Source organism: Varanus komodoensis, unplaced genomic scaffold (assembly GCF_004798865.1).
Source record: "Varanus komodoensis strain SLA01 unplaced genomic scaffold, ASM479886v1 scaffold19, whole genome shotgun sequence".
NCBI classification, from domain to species: domain Eukaryota; kingdom Metazoa; phylum Chordata; class Lepidosauria; order Squamata; family Varanidae; genus Varanus; species Varanus komodoensis.
Window position 1 is genome coordinate 2,643,944 of NW_025335550.1, and position 24,412 is coordinate 2,668,355.

The following is a 24,412-nucleotide window of genomic DNA, read 5'->3' on the forward strand; positions in this document are numbered from 1 at the left end:
GCCGGCGGGCCCCCCATCCAGGTGAGCGCGGGGACGCGGCCCAGGCGGGTTCCGGGGGCGTGGCGGGGGCGTGGCCGTCGCGCGCCGTCGCCGCTGAGCGGGAAGACGCGGCCCGCTTCCCTCCTCGCGGAGCCGCCGGGCGGCCGGGCGGGGGAGAGAGTCGCCCGGGGCCGGCCTGGGGCTGCGGGTGGGCGGGCAGCGCTTCGGCTGCCGGAGCCGGGCTCGCGTGCCCCCCCACTTGGGCGAGAGGCGGCCTGCGGGGTTCCGCGGCAGTGCACTGATTCTCGCCCTGGCCTACCTCGCAGGGTTGTTGTGCGAATAGACGAGAAGGGCTAGGGACTACATCCCTCGGAAGTGGGGTGTGCGCATGCTTGTTTAAGATAAGGGCGGGGCAGAGGCAAGAAATAGATGTAAGGATGGTTATTTTTATTAATATATTTACCTCCCTTTACCTTGCAGGGAAGCTGTAAGGCTTATATTCAAGATGGGCTATTTTTTTTATTTTATGTAAAACATTTCTGTGCTGCTTACTGTGCCACAGCACCTCTGGGCGGCTCACAATCATAAGATAAAAAACCACACTAAAACTAGTAACTATTTAAAACTGCAATACTAATAAAATACAGATAAAATAGAAAATGGAAGGTTTAGAGGCATCAACTATTAAAATGCTTTTTAGAAAAGAAGGTCTTTGCCTAGTGCTGAAAAGAGTATAAAGAAGGTGCCAGGCAAATCTTGGGGAGAGCTTTCCAAATTTGGGGAGCAGCTGCAGAAAAGGCCCTCTTCCTAGCAGCCCCCCCCCCCACTTCCCTAGGGGATGACTCGCACTGCAGGGCCCCCTGCGTATTTCTCAAGAGTAGGCATATATAGAAGTTCAAAGGCTGGGCAGGCTTCGGAAGTTCTCAACATCTTATTTTTCACAACAGCCCTGTGAAGTAGGTTAGTTTGAAAGTCAGTGACTGGTTCAAGGTCACTCAGCGAGTTGTACTGCGAAGCAGGGACTAGAAGCTGGATTTCCTGACCCAGCCCAACACTAATCGCCATAACATGCTGGCCAAATGCATTTTGTAGGCTGCCTAATGTGACACATTTCCCTTTTTCCCAAATAAACAAACCTACCTTCTTGAGGCTTCTAGTACCTTGAGTATGGCATAGTGTGACTGTTACAGAATGGGAATTATATCAGGGGCATTTGTAGGACTTTGGGTTTAGAAAAGTATGTGCATTTATAAAATGATAGTGCCTCTGTGCATGTCCAGAAGTCCTTTCATACACATACTTTGTAGTTAACATTTTTACAAGAACTGAAGGCAAAACACCCTAGGAAGAAATCTTAGCTCAGGGGAACATACTTTGGACTCGGAGACATATTCTGTGCATACCTTTAAAAAGCAAGATTAATATAAAAATAATTTTTACCATGCATGTGTATTTAAAATGTTTTTTTTATAAGTAGTGGAACATGCATACAGTCTTCTTATTGATTTCGTTTCCATATTGTCCCATAGCTAAAGCTCTCTGAGAAGTTTACAATATTTAAAACAATACAAATATAATAAGTAGCTTAAAAATACAGTAAAAAAAGACCCTGCAAAGGAAAAAAATCTCCTGGATAGTCCCCCCAGGCCCCTGGATAACCAAGGCCTCTGCAGAAAGGCCTCTCTTGACCTAGTGCTAGAAAGATGGCAAGGTTGGCACTAGGTGGGCTGCAGCGCACAGGAAGTTCCTAGCGTTGTTGGAATGGTGGCATCTTAAAAAAGGTAGAAATAAAAAGTTGAAAATTTGTTTTTTTTCGGGGGGGGGGTGTTAAAACATCTCAAGTAATCAAACTTTTCATGCCAATATACTACCAGCCAGGACTTCAAGTTTAGGCCTATACAATGCTCAGCCTGGAAGAGGAAACTGAAAAATTGCTGGGTAGAAATTCAGAGTGCTGTGTGAGTCTCCTGAAACAAACTCTGACCATTCTCATTCATAGTTTTCATAGCTGGTCTCTTAACTATTTAAAGAAATCTTAACTGATCTGTCAGCTGCTTGGGAGAGTTCATTGCAAGTGTTCTTCCCACACCTCGCAGTTATGAACTTTTTGCACCTTTTTGGGCGATTGAAATCTGTCGTCATTGGGATGGTCCATGTGAAAGCACTACCAGGTAAATGCCTCAAGTTTTTTATTTTTAAAAAATTAGAAAAGGAGAAGTTATTAGCAAATACTAGGAAAAGTTTATTATCGTGAGTCAACTGCTTTTCAAAAGTAAGAGGAAAAAATTCACAGAAATAGTCATCAGCCCTGGGAAAAAGGGCTGCATTGATGTTTCAGGATACATTTACCTTAAAATGAAATGTATACATAACTTCAATTTATTATTGGAAAATCTTAGATACGAAATAGCATTTACCAAGCAGCAGTTAGATTGACTTAGTCAGTATTCTAGTGTATGAAAGCAAAAATATGTAAAACGTGGTCCCAAGATAGAATCCTGTTACAATATCCAGCTACTAATAGAAAGGAATACACAAGCTTTTCACTGGAATATTTTGCTTTGTTTTGAATTCAGTGAAGCTTTGCATGACATTTGGACATTTTATTCAAATTAGTTTTAGGTTGCCTTTATGGTTTATTCCTCTGGGAACGAATTAGAGCAAGTCTTGGACTGTGTGGTTCCCCTTCCTTAGCATGGCCACAAGAAAGAAGTCAGAAATGTTTGCTTCCATTTTTTTATTAAACATAGTTTAGCATTTCATCTGAGGTCAGTGATTAAGGACTTGTTTCAACAGGTCAGCTTCATAACCAAGGTTTGAAGCTTGATCAGTTCAATAAACAATAGTTAAGATTAAGTGCAATTAGTTGGGCTTCTAAAATAATGGCAAGCTGTGATTAATTAGAAAAAGTAAGAGTTTCCTATTCCATGAAGATCTATATCATACACTAGGTCTAGATATTGCATGTATGGCTAATTTGTTTGACGAAGTGTCATGCCCAGGTAAGTGCCTTATTTAATTCCTTAGCTATGGTGCTTTAGTAGTTTTAATACATAAGGTGCCTGTGTGAGGGCACAGGAAGCACCGTATGAAGTTTATTCTGGTTATTGTTCAGCCATTTGAAACCAAGGTTAGGTTGTCTCTTGTTTCTTTATAGAATATCAATTACCCTGAGGGGTTACAAAAATTGCTCTGTGTGTGTGCATTTGTGTGTCTGTATATACAGTGTGGCAACTTTGTCTTTGCAGGAACACCACAAAATACATTGCCATTGACTCAGATCACTGAAGAAGCCTGCCGGGAAGCTGAAATATATAAGGCTGCAGGAGTTGTAAGACATGTCTTTCTTGCTCATGTTTTTGAAACTTCAGAGTTGTTAATATTGCAGATGGTTAGCTTTCTGCAAAATTGGAATTTACATTAAGCATGCTGGGGGTTGCAGGACTTCCCTACCCTCTAAACATGCATAGGACGGTACCTTTAATACAATAGTATGTATGTCAAAGTGATCCAAGTGTGTCTCGTGGAAAAAGGTAGTTCCACCCTTCTCCCCCACAGATATCTGGTCTCAAGGGCAATTGCTTTTTCTCATGGAGTCAGGAAAGTGCTGTGTTTTTAAGATAGGTTGTTCAGGGTGTGGACCAAAAACTGCAAGAGACCTCGTAGCTCAGCATTATAGCCCATGCTTTCCGTGTGTAATACTCTAGGTTCATCTTGACTTAAATGATGTCAGGTAATAAGTGCGAGAACCCTTTACCTGACACCCTGGAGGTCTTTTCTTACTCAGTTAACAAACTGACCCAGATGGACAATGTGAACATTCTGAGCCTCCCTATAAAACACTTCCTGTATTAAGTATATACAGCGTTTGTTTTAGCCATTTTCCTGTATATCATATTGACATTCACACCCTGGGTGTTCTGGTGCAGTGTTAAGACTTTGCAGCTTAGCGAATAATATCCTACTGATTTTTAATGCCCTTTTCTGTACTGTTGCCCAGCCACACGACTTTCCTGTGGTGAATCTTTTTACCATAAGCAGTCTTCTCCAGTGTGTGTTTAGAAGGTAAGACCTGAAAGGCCACTTGGAGCCAGAGGCAACAACAGTCAGATACTAGTGGCTTAAATTTCCACTAGTTGCTAGCAGTAATTTTCATAGGTTGGCAGAGTTTTAACAGGGTGTATGTCCTTTCAAAAGGTCAGGAAATGCTTTATACATTCCATTGCTCCCTGTATCCATGGGATCACATGCTACTTCAGCCTGCCTGTGATGAAAATACAAATTGCTGGCATGGCAGTGAGGTGTTGCCCTAGTACCTAGTCCTCAAGGACCAAAACAGACCACTGGTTTCTGCTTCTGATGTTCTTTCGTGACTGCTTCTTTAATTGGAACAAATTGTTTTTGTCAGTGGGCATAAACTGACATTTAGAGACCTGTATAGGTCCATAAATTTACACCAGGTTTCAATTAGAGGCAGCAGAGGTTCTGAACTAAAGTTGTTAAAAGGCAGCACCAAGTTTGCATAAAGGAACTTATGAAAAGAGCTGGTGAAGTGCAAAAGTCAAAAAGAGATTGCGATGAAGTATGGAGAAATAAAGGATAAGTCCCCGAACAGGAGTGATGTAGCTGCACGTGTGGCCTTGAAGTACAGCTAAAAAGAAGAGCTACCTCTTTAGGTACTGGGTTCCATAAATACATGAGGTACTTAATATATTTGTGTAATTTATGTTTCTTTCTGTGTCCAAGGAACTTGGAGCATAAATAAGCTTCTCATCGACTCCTTGTGGCTACATCCCTTTATCTTGAGCAGCTAAATCAGACCATAGACAGTTAACTACACTCATGTGTCTTCTGTACTGATTTTACATAACTGACTTCCTGTAGCATAATTTTGTTTGGTCTTTTTTCTTCTCTGTGAATGCATGCATGTTCAATGAACACTAGCCTAAATTGCCATTAATTTCAAACTGTTGCCAAAATTAAGGAGAAAGGGCTGAACCCTTCGGAGAAAAGGCTTTTAGTGTGCAATCTCATGCATGTTCTAACGTGCATATGATTTTGCTGCTAATAGTCTAATGGCCCATTCCAGGGAGCAGTGATTCCCCTGTTAGCTTCACTGGGTACTAGTCTGTTTTCAGCGGAATTCAAAGTGTTGGTTATCTCAATGAAGCCCTATATGGCTTGGGACCAGACTCGGTAAAAGGCCTCTTTCTTCCCACCTTTGGAAGACTGCCCCCTTCAATGATGCATTTGGTGGCAGTGTAATAGACGACCAACCTGTTGGCTGCTCCCAGGGTCTTTGGAAATCCTTGCAGTGGGAGCCTAGATTTGCTCCCTTTCTGGTGTCTTACTGTAGGCAGACTTTTTCATTTGGGCAAGCCTTTTATCTGAAAGCAGGGGTTTTGGGCTGGATGTTATTTTTATCTATTACTGTGTTTCTAAGTGTGTTTTGTTGTTTAGTCAAGTTTTATTGATGCTTACAAGCCTTTCCCTCCCTTTTTTGGTGGGAGGTTGAAAAAAGAAGGGCACAAATCAAATAAATATTGTCTGATCTTGGTACTCTGGCTGTGGCATATCCCCAGTGATACCAAAATAATGTTTGAATAAAGCTGCATTTATTCATGGTTTATGGTGATGCTACAATTAAACAATTCTGGCATTGGACTTTGTTGGTGGGAATCAGGCTGTATGCATGAAACAGGCAAGTAACATTTGAACCCTTTGCATATTATTCTAAATATTGTTTGTATGTAATTTAAAAAAGAGTTGTTTGGTTAAGAGATACAAATAGATTTAGGGATGCAGAGACAAAACTTGCTATATTATGGGGAATAACCTTATATTATGATCGATAAGTATTCTTTGTGAGATTTAAAAAAATTATTCATCATCCTTCGGTGGGTCTGAAGATCAGGGGCACAGTCTCCTGACTTAAAACCTAAGTTGCTGTTAGTGCCATGGAGAAAAACTCTTTAACTATTGGCCCCTCCAAGGGGTTTGGATGAATGAAATAATGCCATTCCACCCTCTGGTAATGGTTTTCCTAGTTGGCTCCTATCTACAATTTAATATAAAGGCTACCATGTTACTCTTCTATTTTATTCTCCGCCTCCTAGGAAAGCTTGAAAGGCAATTGAAGAACTGCTAGATTTTATAACCCCCCAACCAGAGGCATTCTTGGCGATCCTCCCTCCGCCCAAACAGGACCTTGACAGAGTCAACCACATCACTCCCATTCCCCATTCCCCCCTCCACCCCTGCCTGATGAGTTCTGGGTAGGTTAAAAATTGACTCATTATTTGTCATGTTTTAGTTGGTTCCATTAAACGTATAGTCGTATTGTAGATTTTTAATTTCCTTTAATATTATCCCTAGAATTCTTTCAGAAAATTGACATATCATTTAACAGTGGGATATTTTCCCCGATTTGAGGAGATCTAAACTAATGTGATTGTCCATATCAATTGCTGCCTTTTTTGTAGCTATAAATCTTCCCAAGCCCCTTCAAATTTTTTGCTGAAACTGTGAAGTGAAATAGAAAGGATTATAAGTGCATCTCACTGTTTCAAAGTGGTATGCAGACATGACTGATGAAGGCAAATCCTCAGTTGTTTTTTGTTTTTTTTAAGAAGGTGGCTTGTTTGATGCATTAGTGATTCTTTTTTAAAAGAACATAATAAATATGGAAGATTTATAATGTTGGAGCATATTAATGAAAACAAGTGAATGCTCAGACATGATGCCATCTGTGCTGAAAAATTGTAGCTGCTATATGCTTGTTTTGCCAAACACAATCAAAATTGCCATGACAAGATTATATGCAGTGACTGATTCAAAGGAGTTTAGAATCCCCGCAATTTTGCCAGGTTCTGCTTTTATTTTTGTAAAGGGAGAAATGTACTAGCATTACGGCTTTCATTGAATCATGAAACATTTTGGCCTAAAAAATCAGTAGCTAAACTTCATTAGCTAAACATCACAGTCACTGGAGAAGCTACACCCTCAGATTGTGGTGATACCTTGTCCCACAGACATCTTCATTGTTCCCCAAATTTTCCATTCAACTGCTGCAGAGAGAAGGAACCTTTTCTGCTACCTCCAACCACTGGAACTCTGAATCGCAACCAGTGAAATTGGCAGGCGGTAGTGCAACAGTGGCAAAAGTTTACGCCACTACATGCAACAAATAATTAACTCCCTAGAATTAATTGCTGCAAGATGTGGTGATAGCTCCTGTCTTAGTTGCTGAGTAAATTGGCTGATCAAATCCTTTTTTAAAGCTAATTTCATGGGGGTGCGTATTATCTATGACAAGTGGGGAGTTGTACACAGCGTTGTGTGGAGTATTTTGTTAAATGAGCTTGCTAGCCAGCCGTGTCCTCTCTTATGTGAACTCTGTTGCACCCCCACTCCAAACACCCCCGCTCGCTATTCTGTTCCATCCTCCAGTCAGCACTCTGTAGCCACTGAGTATTAGACCTTTTCATTTTTTTCCTTAATTAAAATTCTTTTTCCTAACGATATTTTGTTCTTTTCCAAACTTTTGGATTTCACTGAGCCTTCTGATACCACCCTGCTCTGTGCCGATGGTACCATTTCAGCTACAGAAGGATCTACGTTGGGAAAATGTGTAGGCTGTTAGGATCACTATCAGACAGGTGCACAAAGTCATGCCAGGAATTAGGAATGCATGACTCTCCAGATACTGTTGGATTCCAGCTCCTCTGAACCGTAATCAGAAGATCCCATGGTGAGGGATGTTGGGAGCAGCAGTCCAGCAACATCCTGGAGGCTGGATGTTCCACAGAATTACCTTCTGTCAAGGGCAGCTCAGTAGCTCTGTCACCCGCTGCAGCTAGCTCTTAAGGACTGGCTGTTAGCTTGAATGGTGTGTGTCTGAGTGGTCTTCTGTTTTTGAATTAGTATTTATATTTTTCTAAATTTATTTATGAAAAGTAAGAAAAAGTGTTTCTTTTGCCTCTTGTCACTCTTATCTAATGTAACTCATTTTAGTTTCTTGTCATATGTAATCAACATAATTAGAATGGTGTATCGCTTTGTGTGCTGAAAAGTGATACAGTTTATTTTTAACAATGGCTATATGGGGGGAAACCGTTTTCGTTCTGCTTGTTCTGTTGGCTGCTGGTAAGAAAGAGAGAGGAATGTAGACATATGCAGATTGAGTAAGCATAAAAATGTGTGCAAAGAGTTATATCTTAGGTACAGAAATATAAATTCATGTGATGTGAGATGTGTCTGTATGACAGGTTGCTGAATTCCAGAACATACATTTTTCATTGACCTGCTTTATATAACATGATACCCAGCCTGGTTTGCATGACACAACAGCCCATTATGGGTTTGTGCTTACTCCCTCATTTGCGTTGTGTTAACTGATGGCTTAGTTGGTTGTTACTGGAGGATTATCTAATTTTCAAACAACCCCTCCTGCCATGGCAACATACAGCATGACAGCCCCCATGGATAAATTAACCCACAGTGGACCACCATGCTGCGTGAAACAGCTCAGTCTCTCACCTAAAATATCCTGCGAGTCAAATGAGCAAGAGTTCATTTATTGTACCCAAAGAGTTGCTTTTTAAAAAAATGGTGTAGCATCCAGAGGTGTACTGACCAATCCTCTCTTGTTCAGGGTTGAAGTAGAATAGAATCTTGTGCTAAAATACCGAAAGCATACAGTTCAATATTTGAAAAAAGGAAAAGGGCATTGTTTCTTACAGGGAAATTTGCATTCATTTTTTTAATTAGGGCTGTGTGGTTTGGTTCTTTCAACTGATGGAAGATGCTGCTATAGCACTAAAATGTAAAATTGTATTGATTTTCTAATGGGTCTATAAATAGTACACACAATTGGCTGTACTCAAAGAGCTTTCATTTTAATTTTTTTAAATAAGAGGCATCCTTTTATTTTCACCTAAGTGCTGTCAGAAGAATGCAAAGACATTTTGAAAATGATTTTTTGCTATCTGGACTTTTGTTTGTAAAAGGTGTAGCTGTGTGCTCCAAATCATGAAAGTTGCCGTGTTGATTTATAGAAGTCAATAAAGAAGAGACTTATCCATTAAGCAATATGGAATATAAATATGAATGATGTTGGTTCTTTGTGTTACTTACCAGTATGCGGAAGTAGAGAGATGATACAGTCCAGCTGACAGTATTGAAATTTAACCTGAGGAATCTGTGATAACTGCTCAGCCACCCATTTGCTTGCCCAAGGCAGCCTCCGAGAAAGCTGGGGTTCTGGGCACTTTTCTGCTCCCACCTGCTGCCCAGCATTTTGCTGTGGAATCCTACTTGTGAATGGCATTTTCAGGTTCTGTCTCCCCTCTTTCTTTTGTATCATGTTGAGCAAGTTGCCTTTTTTTGCTGCATTTCTCCATTTTCAAAACATGGTGGCAAGACTGCTGCAAAGTCAATTCAGTCATTGATTGTAAAGCACCTTACACATTAAATAATAATAATATAGTGCTATAGATAGAAGTTAGTAGTTGCGTTTTTATTATTCATTACATTTGATTTCTCTTCCATCTTTCTTCCACAGATATAAGGAAAAATACAAGGACCAGTTTGCGCAATACCTGTACTTCATAGTTGGTTATTTGCATGCGTGGGGCACATATCAGTGGCCATTTTGAGTATTCAGCCCCCAGTGGGGTATGTGTCCTGCCATCTGAACCCAGGAGGCAGATGTCTGGGGGTTAAACAACCTAGGTTGTTTGGATGGCATAACTATGACAATCCTCTTGTTGGGAGCTGAATACTCAGAATGGCCACTGGTACTGCAGTGATCATTCATAGAAACACAGCGAGTCAGAAGGGGCTTCCTGGGCTATCTGACCCCTGGCTCCACTCATGACATGCCTACCATATGCATGTCCAGCCTATCCTTAAACACCCTCACCGATGGGGCTTCAACCACCTGCTTTGGAATCTCATTCCATAAGCCCAGGGGTCCTAACCATCCGGAAGTATTTCCTGGCAGCCACCTTGAATCTTGGTTCCCTGAGCTTTGCTCCATTGGAACGTGTCCTGCCCTCCACCACAAGGGGGAAAAGGTCATGACCCACCTCTATGTGACATCCCCTCACATTTATTTATTTATTTATTTAAAACATCTGCTGCCAAATTGTGCCACAGCACCTCTGGGCGGCTCTCAACCACAAGATAAAAACACAGTAAAAACATAATAAAAACCAATACCACATTAAAAACAACAAAATACAGCAAAAAAATTCAAAACAAAGGTCTTATGGCAATTAGTTATTAAAATACCTGTTTGTCGCTAACAGGTCTGCTCTGAGTCTCTTCTCAAGGTTGAAAATACCCAGCTCCCTCGGTCTCTCCTCATCTGGCTTACCCTGCAAACCAGCCATCATCCCTGTGGCCCTTCATTGCACCAATTCCAACCTTGCTATATTCCTCTTGTAACAAGGGGGCCAGAACTGAACCCAGTACTCCAGCTGCGGGTGCACCAGAGTCGTCACGAGTGGCAGTAATACCTCTCTTGATCTAGAAGCCACAATTCTGACTATTCATACTAGGGTGGTGTTCGCCCTCTTGACTGCTGCATCAAACTGCTGACTCCTGTTTAGCCTGCAGTCGAACAGCTCCCCGAAATTCTTTTCACAAGTGCTGATCTTCAGCCACTTGTCCCCTAACTTGTACTTTTAACACCCATTCCTATGCCCCAAGTGCAAGACCTTGCCCTTATCCGTATTGAACTCCATCCTATTGTCCCTGGCCCACTTCCATTGTCCGTCTGTATCCTTCTGGATCTGGAGTACCTGCTCCTCAGTTGTAGCCACTGTCCCCATTTTAGTATCATCTGCGAATTTGATCAGCAGACTTGTCACCCTTTCATGTCATTGATGAAAAGATTGAACAGGATCGGTGCCTGGGGGACCCCGCTTGTCACCAACTGCCATCCCAGTGATTCCCCACTAATAGTCCCTTTTACCCTAGCAACAACTTGGGAGTTAGGTTAGGCCCAAGTTCCTTATTGCCTTTCTTGATTTCTCACCTTTGCAAACTATTCGTTGCCAGGAAAGCAGACCAAAAATGGAGCTGCTGGCTATTCTGAAAAATACCTTCTCTTCCAACTGGTATTAATTGCTTTGCTTAGCAGATCCATCAATCAGTCATCACAACTGAGTCATTCCCCTCATTCTGTTGGGAATATTAAGGTTTGACTTGGTGGTACATAATTGAAAAGGAAAGTTCAGTTTTTGCCCTTTACAGTTGTTCAACAGGAGTTTAATTGAGCTCAGAGTTAATTCTTTGTGCGATTGCCTTAAAAAATCACGCCATTGGTCAGGACTCTTTTGGAAGTGAGTGTTGTACCAACGTAATTCCTTTGGAAAGAAAAATATAGTATTTGGTTTTGTTTAAACACTCCAATATTACAACATAGCTTTAAGCTTGTGTTCTGATATTATTTTCAGTGTCAGATTAATGCTAGAGGCAATGACACACTCTCAGTGTGCTTGACAATATAAACTGGGGCTTTTAACTGGCTCTATCTAAACACAGTCTTTCCTTTGTACCAGTGCCAAAATTAGAATACAGAAAGATGGGGCAGGAGAGGTTCCAGCCCGCTTATCTCTTGTAATGGCGGCCTTCCCTTATTGTATTAGAATGCAAGTCATACATGTCTAAAATTGGGAGGGATCAGAGTTTAGGATTTGGTGCTTGCAGACTCTGTCAAAGCCTCTCTCTCTATTATCTGATAATCTGAGCACTGCATCATAACCCCTATCTGAAATTTTGGGGAATTCTCCCTCATGCACCATTGCCAGAAAAATTTATAAGTGGGCAGAAATGCAGTGCAGAGTAGCTAAAAGTCCATTGCCCTGCAAGCCTAATAAAGAACATTTATATGCTCCAGTACCCCCAAAATAAGCCCTTTCCTACCTTGTGTTATGTATGGAGCACTATTCCCTTCAATACTAACAATAATTCTCTAAAATTGTCTTGCATAATTCTTAATGCACAATGATCCAGAAGATTACCAATAAGGAAAATACTGCAATTACAAAGTGTGTTTCCTTAACTTGATCTATGAATGGCCCAATTCAAGTTGATAAGCTGAGATATTCCGGGGTGGATAAGCTGAGATATTCATGAATCTTTTGTTCTTCTGCTCTGTTTATATGATGCTCTAGCTCACATTCCATCTTTGTGTGCTACTGCAATAAGCCAATCTTTACTTAGGCATAATCTTTCCTTTATGTGTGAACTGCAAAGCTATGATTATAAACTCCAAACTAGGTCTTGGTTTAAGATTCAGACTGGATCTGTACCTGGTTGCTATAGTTTTCTGGTTCATATGTAACAGGAAAACTGAGGCTAAGTGGAGATTTCTGGGGTTAATTGCAATGTCTTATGGGAGAAAAAGAGTCTTATGGGACTGCTTTCACAGGAAAAATGTTTGTTCCTATCTCAGCTTATCAAATTCAGATACATTTGTCCAGCTACCCGGTAGTCATGCCACTAGCAATCCATGGCTAACCATAGTTTCTTGGAAGTGCAGCTGGAGTCAGTGTGCGCGTTGGGGCATGTGTCCCTTTCCGTTTCTGCTGCAATTAACAACCCATGTACTCTGAGCCTGGAACTTGTTGGATTATTGGCTCTGGGTTGTTTATTCTCCAAGAACCCAACATTCTTAGTTCAGATATCACTTAAATAATGTAGGGGTAGGGAATTCCTGGATTGTTCATCACAGTGGAAGCAAGTACATGGGAATGAGTGTGCCTGCTCACTCCCAGTTCATTTTCAGCCACCCACAGTTTCACCATGTGTTTTTGGTGATCTGTAAACCGGGTCAGTATGTAGTGATATTTAAAATGTTAGAGGCAAGTCTGGATTTGGTGCTAAGTAAAAGTAGAATACCTCTTTTGTTGTTGGTGGTGGTTGTTTACAAAAATCGTGGTGGTAGTGGGAGCAGAGAAGGAAAAGAATACTCTTTTCTCATTTTCTTGCCCTGTCGTTCGGTAAAGTGTCTTGCAAAGAAACATGCTGCTTTTTATTCGTGCAGGCTAGGAATGAGGGCAAACTAAGCAATCCAAGCATATACGTCCAAGGGTACTTTTTACATTTCTAATAGTGAAAGCTGAGAAATCTTGGGATATTATATAAGGCTCCAGGTTCTCTGCTAAGCACAAAATGCTGGGCTGTGTGTCCCACTATGTGATTACAGTGCAAATTTCTTGGGCATTATCTACAAATCTGTCCGCTGCATGTAAAGTCCTCTGTCATTTTGGAGCAGCTCTTCCGATTTTAATAGGCTTCCTCTGTATATATTCCCACAGGATGGGTTGATTGTAGAGAATATGCATGATCGGCCGTACACAGTCGATGTTGGAGCAGAAATTACTGCAGCCATGGCAGTCATTTGTGCCACAGTAAAAAAGACATGCCCTCTTCTCCCAGTGGGTGTTCAGATTCTGTGTGCCGCAAATCAACAGGCTACAGCAGTTGCTCTTGCTTCAGGTAAGTGAAACAACTTGGGGTCGTTTGTCATTTGAGGCTGAATGTGAGCAGGGTGAATAGGCTCGCATCAGCTGGCAGAACCGTCGCGCAAACCCAGGCGGAATTTTATTTTCATGTGTAATGTATATTTCCATAACCAGCCTTCTTTGGATGGGAAAAAAGGAGTTAGTGTTTGGGAGACAGAAGAGGTGGACTTGGAGATGATGCTGGAGAGTAGTGGTTACCTGTCCAGCTCTTAGTGTAGACCTCCTTTGGGGTGAAAGGACTTTCACAGGTCTTATTCCAGTATAGCAAAAGAGTCACATAATCACCGATTCACATGTAATGACCAGCTAGATGTTATCTAGCCCATAGTTTGTTGAGGCCATGCCCGATTAGGCAGGCGGGCTGCTTCCTGCCTGTTGGCTATCACTAGTTTGCATTTGTTTTCTTCAGTGCTCCATTTCTGAGCTGCTCATCCTGATCTGTGAAACTGGAACTCTGGGTTGTTGACCCATGATTTGTTAATTGTTTCGAATAGGCAACAAAGCAACACAATTGTTTGGAATAAGTCAGGCAGGAGTTTTGACTTTTTATAACAAGGCAACAGCAGGGTGCTTCTGGGTTGTTTAGCAAAGTGGTTGCAAAGGACAAGCAGCCTGCACCGGAAGCAGAGTCTCACTTTCTACAGCATGGCCCCAACTAAGCATGGATTGTTTAACTTGGGCAAAATTATGCTTAGCCGTTACACTTGAAGAAGGCACATGGTTGGAACGTATTGGACACTTTCCAAAACATAAATTGCATTCTAGCATCAACTTTAAGCCTGCCCCTTCCCTTTTTTTTTTAGTGCTGCACCATTCATGATGTTGGAATACCTGTTGACTTTTTTAAAAATCCAAGATGGAAATTTAGGCCCATACCCTTACCTGTGAGTGTCCAGATGACAGGCACGGAGTGGGCATAATGTTCCTGATCTCATGCTCCTCCTGCACAGAGACCTGCTCCCTCTGCCCTTTTCAGAGCCAAGCTTCATCCAGCATTTCATCCACCCCAGTGTTAATGCTAAGCATGATTAGTTTTGGCCAAGGTGTATAAGCCAGCTATTACCATAGCTATGAATGCTTCTGCTAACCACGGATAGTATTCATGTTGGCGTAGACGTAATACTGTACAATGGTCAGCTCTGAAAAGGAATAACTGATTAGCAGAAGTAATAGGAGAGCTTTGTCTAGGATATATTGTTTGATGTGTTTTCTATGCTGTAGAGCAGTGCTTCCTGACATTGGGTTCCCAGGTGTTGCTGGACTATAACTCACATTATCCTCAATCAGCATGGCCAGTGGTCAGGACTGATAAAAGTTCTGATCCAACAACATCTGGAGCTTCAAGGTTGGGAATCACGTCTACAGAGGGAAGCACATTATATGTTCTGTCTTAGAAGTTCTCTTTCCATAACTATATTAACAATTGCTGTGCCCCCTTTCATAATAAATAGCCATTGATGGCCTTCCTCCATTTAGTTCAATAAAATGGTACAAGGGATTAATTTTAAATCATTATGATCACTCATTTAATTCCAGTTATACCTCAGGATATCACAGTAATCTACTGTAATGAACTATTATACCTCTGTGGAATTAATGAAATTCACTTAAGAACAAATTAAATTAACCTGAACTTAACAAGAAGGACTTTAGGCCAGTGGATAGTGTCCATCCTAGATTTGGGTTCAAATGTGAGTTCATCTATGCAATTAGATGGTGGTGAATATGGTTGTAGTTCTGTCTTTGTTCCCTACCTCGTATACAGGGCTGTTGTAGAGAAGCATTAAGCATTTTGCAAAGTATTTTGCCTTTTCTTAAAGTATCCTAATAAGAACTGTGTGGGTCTGAAAAATACTTGGCTGTGTTAGTATATTTTGAAGAAAAACAAGATATATTTTAAAAAAATCAAACTCTCTTTATAATATGAACATTAATATACATTGTGCCAGTACTACTTTAACCTGCTGAAGTGTTGGCTTAATGGTTTCAGCTTTTCATTTTATGCTATGTCTGATTCAGGAGTGATAGGTGATTAATACTGAAAATGACATTACTTTTATACAGTCCTGTTAATATATCTTGATGCAAACTGCGACAGATGAATCATTCCTAAAATCTGTTCCTTAGTTTGGCACTACTTTTTCCTGTTATATTTTATTTTGAAAAAGTGATAATGTCATTTTTCCTCCTTCACTATTGGAGATGAATGCTTAGGTTTACTTAAACAACTAGAATCTCCAGTCAAAAAGCAGAATTGATTAGATAATAGGTATGTCTTCATCTTAAGATGCACTTTGTAATATTAAGGTGTACTCTATAATGTTAACTATTTTTCCTCCCCTCTCTGTAACATTCTGTAGCACTCTTGTGGTTTCAGAAAAGAATTCTTGAATGGAATTGCCCCTTTTCTGCCTTGGAATAGCAGCCTATATAAATTATTTTGAGTTAAATTGATCTCTGAATGTCAGTACTGGTGTAGTTTCCAATAACTACAGATGTCTAGTAATTCACAGCACCCTTGGAACTTGATCCTTTGCATATTTCATCAGAAGTAAAATCAAGTGAACCCAAGGGACTTACATCTGAGTAGATGTATAGTTTCAGACAGCTGGCATGCATAAACTAACACACACAATTAGTCAATCTCTTCTGACAACTAACCACAGCCTTCGTTTAGCATAGCCATTTATGCTCTTCACATCTCACAGCTGAACCTACATTTAGAACAACCAGTTAATGCTGATTTGCTGAGGACCATTGTTTGCAAATTGAAGGCCAGCTTCCCTTCCAGCAAAGATTCTCCTTCCTGTTTCTCTTCAGCTTTAATGATAATTTAGCATTACATTTTCATTCATACTGTCCATGTTTAATGCCAGACAAAAGCAGCCATCTTTTAGGAAGGTTTGCAAACCCTGGTTGAGAGAGCAGCTGACTAGTGTTCACCATGACTAGTATAAGTGTAGATTAAATGTTGAACCATGGTCAAGCTGCCAAGGGGGGAAAAAGAGGGAAATTTGAACTGGAGGTGAAGAGAGTCTGCACCCTGGGTGCTTGGTCATTGTTTGCCGGAGCATTTTGTCTGCACCAGACCTGAGCACAAACTGGAGGTATAAACAAATATACACAAATCAAGGTCCTTTGGATAATATCCCCATATCGCAAAATGTGTAAATATACAGGAAAGGAAGAACATGGTCATGGTGGAAGCGGGAAAGGCAGGTGCAGGGTCCACTGGGAAGAAATAGCCCATGAGTAAGCTACACCCACAGTCAGTCTTTCAGAGAGACCATGGTTGCCTTTTCCCAAATAACCCTGAGAGGTAAAGAAGTTCTCTTGATAAGATGTTCGGGGAGCACTGTGGGCCTGGGGGCCATGATTCTGTTGTGCAGGACTCGTAGCTGTATGGAGGTGCTGCGCTGGGACAGTGGGCATTCTGCAGCCTGTTTGCACCCCTCAGCTTGCGTGCTGTTCTGTGGTGCTCCCATTAATGATGCTGAAGCACAGTTCCGCTCTCTTGGTTTTCGAGTGGGAGAGGGTGGGAGAGGGTGCCGCTTCGAGTGGGAGAGGGTGCCGCTTTATTTTGCACAGGCAGCGGACTGTCTTGGGTTGGCTCTGATGCCGCACCAGCCAAGCAGCAAAGCAGTGTCTAGCACTGGCATATGTATAATTTTTGAATATATTCTTGCTGGGGCGGATTTGTAGATATAAGACCTCTCAGTCTGTGGTCACAAATAAGTCTTCCTCTGTCTTTCCACATAAGACTGCTTACGTGCAAATTACAGTACAGAATGTGAGCCAGTAAGATCTACACATACGATTATTTAAAAAGAGGCGTGTATACATGCCTGGCTCATGAGAAAATTGCTGTTCCCAGGATGTCTGCTGAAACTGAATCTTCAAATCTTGACCAAGGACTTCTTTCTTATTAAGAAAGGCAATAGATCTCAACTGTGATTTGTGCTTTCGAAGGTTCCAAAATGTGAAACTGCCCGTTTAAAGACTGTCCTGTCAACTGTTGTACAAAAGGCTTGATGTGCGATTATTAAAGCAGTAAAATTCCATTCTGAAAAATTCTTGCTTCCTTGTAGAAATCGAAGCTCAGGATAGTGCTTAAGCGTTTTCAGCATGTCAAATTTGTGCCGATTATGCTTAAGAGCTTAAATTATATCTGCAAGGTAATCTTGCCCATTCTTTTGGTACACAACTGACTCACAGTGGTCGTCTTGTCTTCCCCTCTTTCAGGTGTTTCCTAAATTATGGTATAGATCCTATTTTTCTACTGTTGCATTCTTCTTAGGCTTTTGAGAGTGCCCTAGGCCTGCAAGTATATTACAGCCCTGCTCCCTTTTTAAAAAGTGAGAAGAACTGCTGTGAAGGACTAGTAGTACATGGTAATGGAAGAAAATAAGGGGAGAAGGATAAACTGAAGAAATAGGGATCACAAAATAGGAATACTAAATGATCATGGAAATAAAATTAACATCTGTGAACCAGAAAGCGCTTTGAGGGTGAAAGCACTCTTGTAGAGCTCAGCATTATTTTCTGTTTCTTGATCTGATGGATTGCTTCATAGCAGAACATCTTTTTGTTTTTCAATGACCAAAAACTGTTTATGCCATTGTCTTGGTTAGAACTGCTTTCCAGCTTGATTCTTCCTTGTTTCTGAGTGCGAACAGCAAAGTTCTCCCATGGAATGATTTGCCAAGCTTTGTTCACAACCGCTTCATTATTAACAGGTGTACCATGTGTTCTTCAGTAGTGCATAATTTCCTGTGCGTAGATTCTGATTTAATTAGCTACATCTGTTTGAGGCCGCACAGAGTGATGCCTATTACTGAGCCTCAGGAACGTTGGTGGAAGTGATAAAGTTACAAATATAGATGCTGTCTGCACTGCAGCTTCCATTTTGCTGTGGTCTTGATAATATTTGAGAACACTCTGACCGTGCCTGGGGTGAATTACCTTCCTCCCCACACTCACTGTCTCTTTAGGGCACAATCATATACATTAGACAAAGAGGAGTCTTACAATTTCCAGCATTCACCAGCTTACCTTGGGGGGCTTTTTTCTGCCTAAGCATGTGTAGGATTGTGTCCTTAGTAACTGACTTCTTGATATAACCATTAGCATGCACTACATAGAAGTTAAATGTAGTCCTTTGTTTGATAGCTCCACAGTTTTCATATGGCAGCACTGTGCACTAGTGACTAATTCTGCTCATTAGAGTGTAGTGCTGATAATACCAAGACATCGGTTCGATCCTGTGGTGAACAGGAGTTCTGCTTCACAGGAAGCTGCAGTTTAGCGGAACAGCATATTTGCTGACTACAGAAAGTCTCAGGTACAGTCCATGTGATACCTGGATAACAACCTACAGTAAGAGGTCTTGGAAATCTCTCGCTCTACACTTTTGGGAGGGATTTTCCCATTCAGAAAATACCACACTGGGCTAGATAAACCCGTGGTGTCACTTGTATAAAATAATTTCTCTGATGGAGGTGCTTTACTATGTACATAGACAACAGCCTACACAAGGTGTTAATTGAAATAGGTTTAAGGTGTTGCATAGGACTTATTACACTAATACTAGTTCAGGACCAGTTAACCGTCCTGGAACATCTCCACTGTACTAACCTCTCAGACCCCTGTAATCTTTGGGAGAGCTCTCTTCATTCTGTGGCCCATGCACTTCTGTTTGCTGACGAGATAAAGAGACTGGACTTCTCCACAGTAAGACCCACCTATTGAATTCTCTTCCCCAAATGTCATGTTTTTGGTGTTTAAGAAAACCTTACCTACTCGCTTTGGCTTTCCCCCAGTCAAGAGCTGTCCTTGTGTGAGAGCTTATATACAATTATACTCATAGCATAATATTAGTAACCCCATTATGTTGTGTTGGCTTTAGTGATTGTTTTGTTTTTATTCTTTTGTAAGCTGTTCAGGGAATTGTTTCAAATGAAATGCAGTATATACCTGCTAGTAAATCCATCAGTCAGTCCTTTAGTTGTGACTATGTTACATTGAGGAAGAATCATTATTATTATTATTATTATTATTATTATTATTATTATTATTATTCAAAACAGCGAACTGTAGCTTTCGTGAATTATAGCAATGATCTGCGAATGCAAGGGCAGTGACTGCTGGAAAAATGAGGCAGGTTTCCTGTATTGAAGGCTCTGTTTTCTGCATATCTCCTTTTTCCCCTCATTGTCCCCTAGCTCTTATCCAGAAGCACATTTGTCCCTGCTTGCTGTGATGTCCCTAGGGGAACAAGTAGAATAGCATCCTTCCTATTGATGCTGCATTGGTCTTTTCTAGAATCAAAAAGAGATCTGTGGGACTAACACTTGTATGATCCTTAAAATACCTGTTCAAAATAGGTTAGCCTAAGACAACGAGCAAGCTGAGTTTGACCCTGTGGACACGCCATAGCAGTTATGGATGCCATTTCTTTTCCTTTTAAAAAAAATTCTGGGTTGCCCCAATTCAGCAGCGTAATAAATCGTGACTTTCCTTAGATCATGCAGGAAGCATCATAACTGAGAAGTTACTTAAATGTGGCTCACCTGCGGACAAGTTCAACATACCAATGCACCCTGGTACCCCATTTTGTGTATGGGATTGTCTGGTTAATAACATGACTGTTTCTCCCCACCCCTCATTCAGTTGCATCACAATAATCTTTCTTACCATTTGTAGGTCTTGACTTTATTCGAACTGAAGGCTTTGTTTTTTCACATGTAGCAGATGAAGGGATTCTAAATGCCTGCGCTGGCAGCATACTGAGATACCGGAAACAAATTGGTGCAGAACACGTTCAGATTTTTGCTGACATTAAAAAGAAACACAGGTAAATACATGCTTGAAACCAACGTTTGATAGACAGCTCTATTGGGCAAAGTGAGCCACACTGGAAACTCATTTCAGTCATAAATTGCTAATGACCCAGTTTCTGCTTGCATTTAACTTGTGTGGATTCTGCTTGCAAGTGACAAGTTCTGTGCTCAGCCAGGGAGTCTTCCAGAAAAGTGTGTTGACCAGTGGCTCCTTTAATTCCAGCTACAAATATTCTGTCATAACTTGGCTTTCTAAAGTAATGAGATCCTGGGAGATCTTATCAAAATAGTGGAAGGTTGGGAGATTGTATCAAATAAAGGTGTACACCATATATTCTAAGCTATAATGTGGGCTATATGAACAAGATGTCCTTGCTGCTGAATGACTGGACAGTTACAACTAGAAAAAGTGATTTCTGAGCAATTATGACAAATACTTTGATGGGAATAGGGTGACCATACTGAGTACTTCACTGTTGGCTATACAAGTCATCCCAAAACACCTTTCTGTAATTTGTTAAATTCTGATGAAAGTTTGGCCGGAAAGTTATTTTGAAAAGAGGATTGCAGAAAAATAAGTTTAACAATTACAGGTAAAAATAAATAAGCTCTGCGGTTTGACAGTGCTCATGCTTTGACAGCTGATGTCAGTGTGGCAGAGACTGCTAAGGCAGCTGAATTCTTTCTGGCTGATGGTGTTGTATTGACTGGAACTGCAACGGGGATGGAAGCGGATCCCAAAGAACTGGAAGGTGAGAACTGTGATGGTTTAAGAAGGTAGATGGACTCATTGACCTCTGAGGAAACTTTCCCTTGCTAGACTATGAACCCTGATTTGTGGTGGATTAATTTATTATTAATCCAAGTCCTAGTAGGGTGCTGTTTACATCCGTTGTGTCAATGCTTATTGTATGAATTGGTAGTGGATTGAAAATGTCTGTGTTAAACATGACAGGTGACACATTTCTTGTTTCAGCTTTTCTGTTGTACCTGTTTTATCCAGTAGATCAGTAGTGTCCTTGTTAGAACCCGCTGTGACACACTTAGCAGGTTTTGTCTGGTACAAGCAGCTGTCAGAGTAAGTAGATAACCATATAAGTGGATGTACATATTTTTCATTTCTCTTAATTAGAAAAAAAAGAGGGAAGGGCATCATTCCTGATAGCTGTAGCTCATGAATGATGACATTCTTCATAACCTTTTTTTAAAAGGTTACTTCTAATGAAGGTGAATTAAAAACATAACATGGGAAGAAATAGGAAATTTAGCTTTGGGAATTGACATTCCTGTAGGAAGAGCAGCTACAGAAATGGAGTGCAAAGGCCAACCAATGGACACCTGTGGGAGCTTGGTTTTGCTAGCTGATTACAAATACATTCAGTTATTTTAAACTATGCATATATTCTAGCACAGAGTTACTGGATTTATACACGCCTAACATGTTGTAGCATAAGATGCTTTTGATGAACTCTGTCCTACATGCAGTGTCACCAGATAGTTCATGAAGTGTTGTTGAAATAAAGATGCTTCAGGAAGTAATGCATAAACTGGGGGAAACATAGTACCCCTACAATCAAGTGTGGCCTTTTTAGCTTCTCATTTGAAGTACTGGAAAGTGGGATTATGCCAAGATGAAGAAGACCGTCCAAGTGTGGGGGACCTCTACCATAATTGCGCCTCAGTGTTTCCAAAGTGATCTGAGCTGTATCAGAGGTAACCTGCGTAGCTGTGTCTAATGCTGCAGGAGCAAGAATGGCAGGGTTTTGTGGTGTGTGTGTCTTATTAAGTCGTTCTATGAGAGCAAATTGAGCCTGTCTGCCCTTGGAACCCCTGCTGCTGCTTAAGTATAGGCACAATTGGATTCTTTCATCATATTACAAAATAAGCCCATTGAATGCCTTACGCCAATTTATGTTTTGATCTGATTGCTTGTCTCTTTGAAAGCTAAACTGGAAAGGGAGGAGGATGTGATCATGTATCAGCTTCCAACATTGCTAAGCTGCTCCCCATTCCCAGCTCCTTAGTCTAAGTTAACAACCAAACCAGCACTACACCTGCAGAAATATTTTTGAGGCTAGTTTGACATCTGCAGTGCAAGTGTACCCAGGTGTCACTACCTGTCTTCTTTGTTTATTGTTGAGTGATCATGATAGCAACCAGAGATGTACCTCTGCTGGGACCACTTTTAGGACTACTTTGGCAATTGCCTAGCTGCAAGTGGTATGGGAAAAGTTTCAGAATAACTCTTCACCATCAGTCCTGCAGAGGTATTAATTCTTACCTAAAATTAGTACATAAAAAAATACCCCAGCAGAGCTTTCTGCCTGAGATGCCTGACCACAAAGACCAGCCTAACCCTGATGCGGTTGGGTCTGTTCCTTGCATACCCTGTTAGGGGATTCAGCTGTTCCCAAAGGGCAATTATCAGTGTGTGGGATAACTGCCAAGAGAAAGCATGGATCCATGTAAAAAACAACTTTTGGCAGAGTAGAGTATATAGGATAGAGTGGGAAACATTATCAGCCCCATGTGTCTAGCAGCCATTTTGATGTTTCTGCCATTTCTCTTGCTTTAACATTCTGAGCCCATAATAAAAGACAGATTTGTTCTTTTGTAACATTGCTTTATGTTGGCCTGAATTGGACATATAAATCTCAGCTTAATAAATTGATATACACAGGTCCTGTGCCAGTGCACTCTGCCCTTGTGCTGATGCCCCAGCCTGTTTCTGATGTAACAAAAAAACTGGTTGGTTGAAGTCTTCTAGATTAATTGCAGTGTGCTGTAAGAAGGGAATAGGGAAATATGGTTACTGGGACTGGAACAAACCGCTATATTAAACCTCTGGTTGAAGTTGTTTAAGACCCTGGATCATTCAAGCCTTGGTACCCACTGTTTCTTGGATTGGAAGCAACAATTGAATATAATTAATTAATGCAGGAAGATATCATTCATAGTGTCCCAAGCAGGAGGGAAGGAGTGACAAGAGGATGGAGCATACAGACTAATGCATATTTCAGTTTATTAAGTTGTATCTGAACGGGGCCTACCTCTTAAACCTTCTAGAGAGGTGGAACTATCACTGGGAAATCATAGTGAAAATTAACATGGGACACAGTACAATGTGTGGTGCTGCTATTTGGAAAACAACTGTGGCTACAACTTGTCCATTTTTATTGCAAGTTTCCCTGTTTCATTTTCTCTAGAAGTTAGACATGCTGTGAAAATTCCAGTGCTGGTTGGATCTGGAGTTACTCTGAACAACGCGAAGAACTACCTGGGTGCAAATGCTTTGATCATTGGTTCGTATTTCAAGAAAGAAGGATATTGGGCAAACAGTATCGATCCAGATCGTGTCAAAAGGTTTATGGATCATATTGGTCGACTGAGAGACTGAAATCAGCATCTGCTGCAAGCATACAGAATCGTTATGCTGCTTCAGTTGTGTCATGAACTGAAGCACCTTGCCTTGGTATTATGCAAATATCTGATATTTGGGACAAAGTTTTTTCTTTTAATCCTCTAGATGAAACATTGAGGGCCCACTTCCCTCTTCACTCACATATCTTCTGTTCTCCTGCTCCTTGTTGCTACAGGATAATTAGATAATACTGTCTCACACTTTCTTGCCCAGCCTTTCACTCAGCCAGGTAAGAAACTGTTCTTTCTGAGCAGTGATAATGCTTCAGGGGTTCATCTTCTCCTGGCAACTGTAGCAGTCCTTGTGGCAGGAAATCTTGTTATAACCCTGCTTCCTCATCCAGATAATAATAATAATAATAATTATTAATATTATTATTAGAACATTTCTATGCCGCCCCTTGCCGAAGCCTCGGAGCGGCTTACAACACAATAAAATACAATACAATACAAAAATAACAATATAAAATTAAAATTAATAATATAAAATAAATAAAAATATAAAAGATATAAAAGAAGATATAAAAGAAAAGAAGTCGCCCTGGCCAGATAAATAAGTAAATATTGTTAACAATTAAAATGACGTTTAAATAAAAAGGTCTTTACCTGGCGCCGAAAAACAAGAAATTATCAACTTAC

The 24,412-nt window shown here is 40.8% G+C and overlaps 1 protein-coding gene across 3 annotated transcripts; it reads left to right on the forward strand.

Annotated features, from left to right (window-relative positions):
* The first annotated feature begins 1,968 nt into the window (after positions 1–1,968).
* LOC123022361 (uncharacterized protein F13E9.13, mitochondrial-like) lies at positions 1,969–24,214 on the forward strand. Of its 3 annotated transcripts, XR_006414514.1 has the most exons (7): positions 1,969–2,150; positions 3,228–3,310; positions 13,308–13,488; positions 20,217–20,367; positions 20,978–21,105; positions 21,330–21,431; positions 23,560–23,624. XR_006414514.1 is itself a non-coding variant. In XM_044428053.1 (6 exons), exons 1-6 carry the CDS (start codon positions 2,078–2,080, stop codon positions 23,748–23,750), a joined length of 762 nt encoding a protein of 253 aa, XP_044283988.1. In that variant the 5' UTR covers positions 1,972–2,077; the 3' UTR covers positions 23,751–24,214. The 3 variants fall into 3 exon arrangements, 2 of the variants coding, with proteins under 2 accessions (XP_044283988.1, XP_044283987.1); XM_044428053.1 differs by lacking the exon at positions 21,330–21,431 and having other exon boundaries at positions 1,972–2,150; positions 20,262–20,367; positions 23,560–24,214; XM_044428052.1 differs by lacking the exon at positions 21,330–21,431 and having other exon boundaries at positions 1,975–2,150; positions 23,560–24,214.
* The last annotated feature ends 198 nt before the right edge of the window (positions 24,215–24,412 follow it).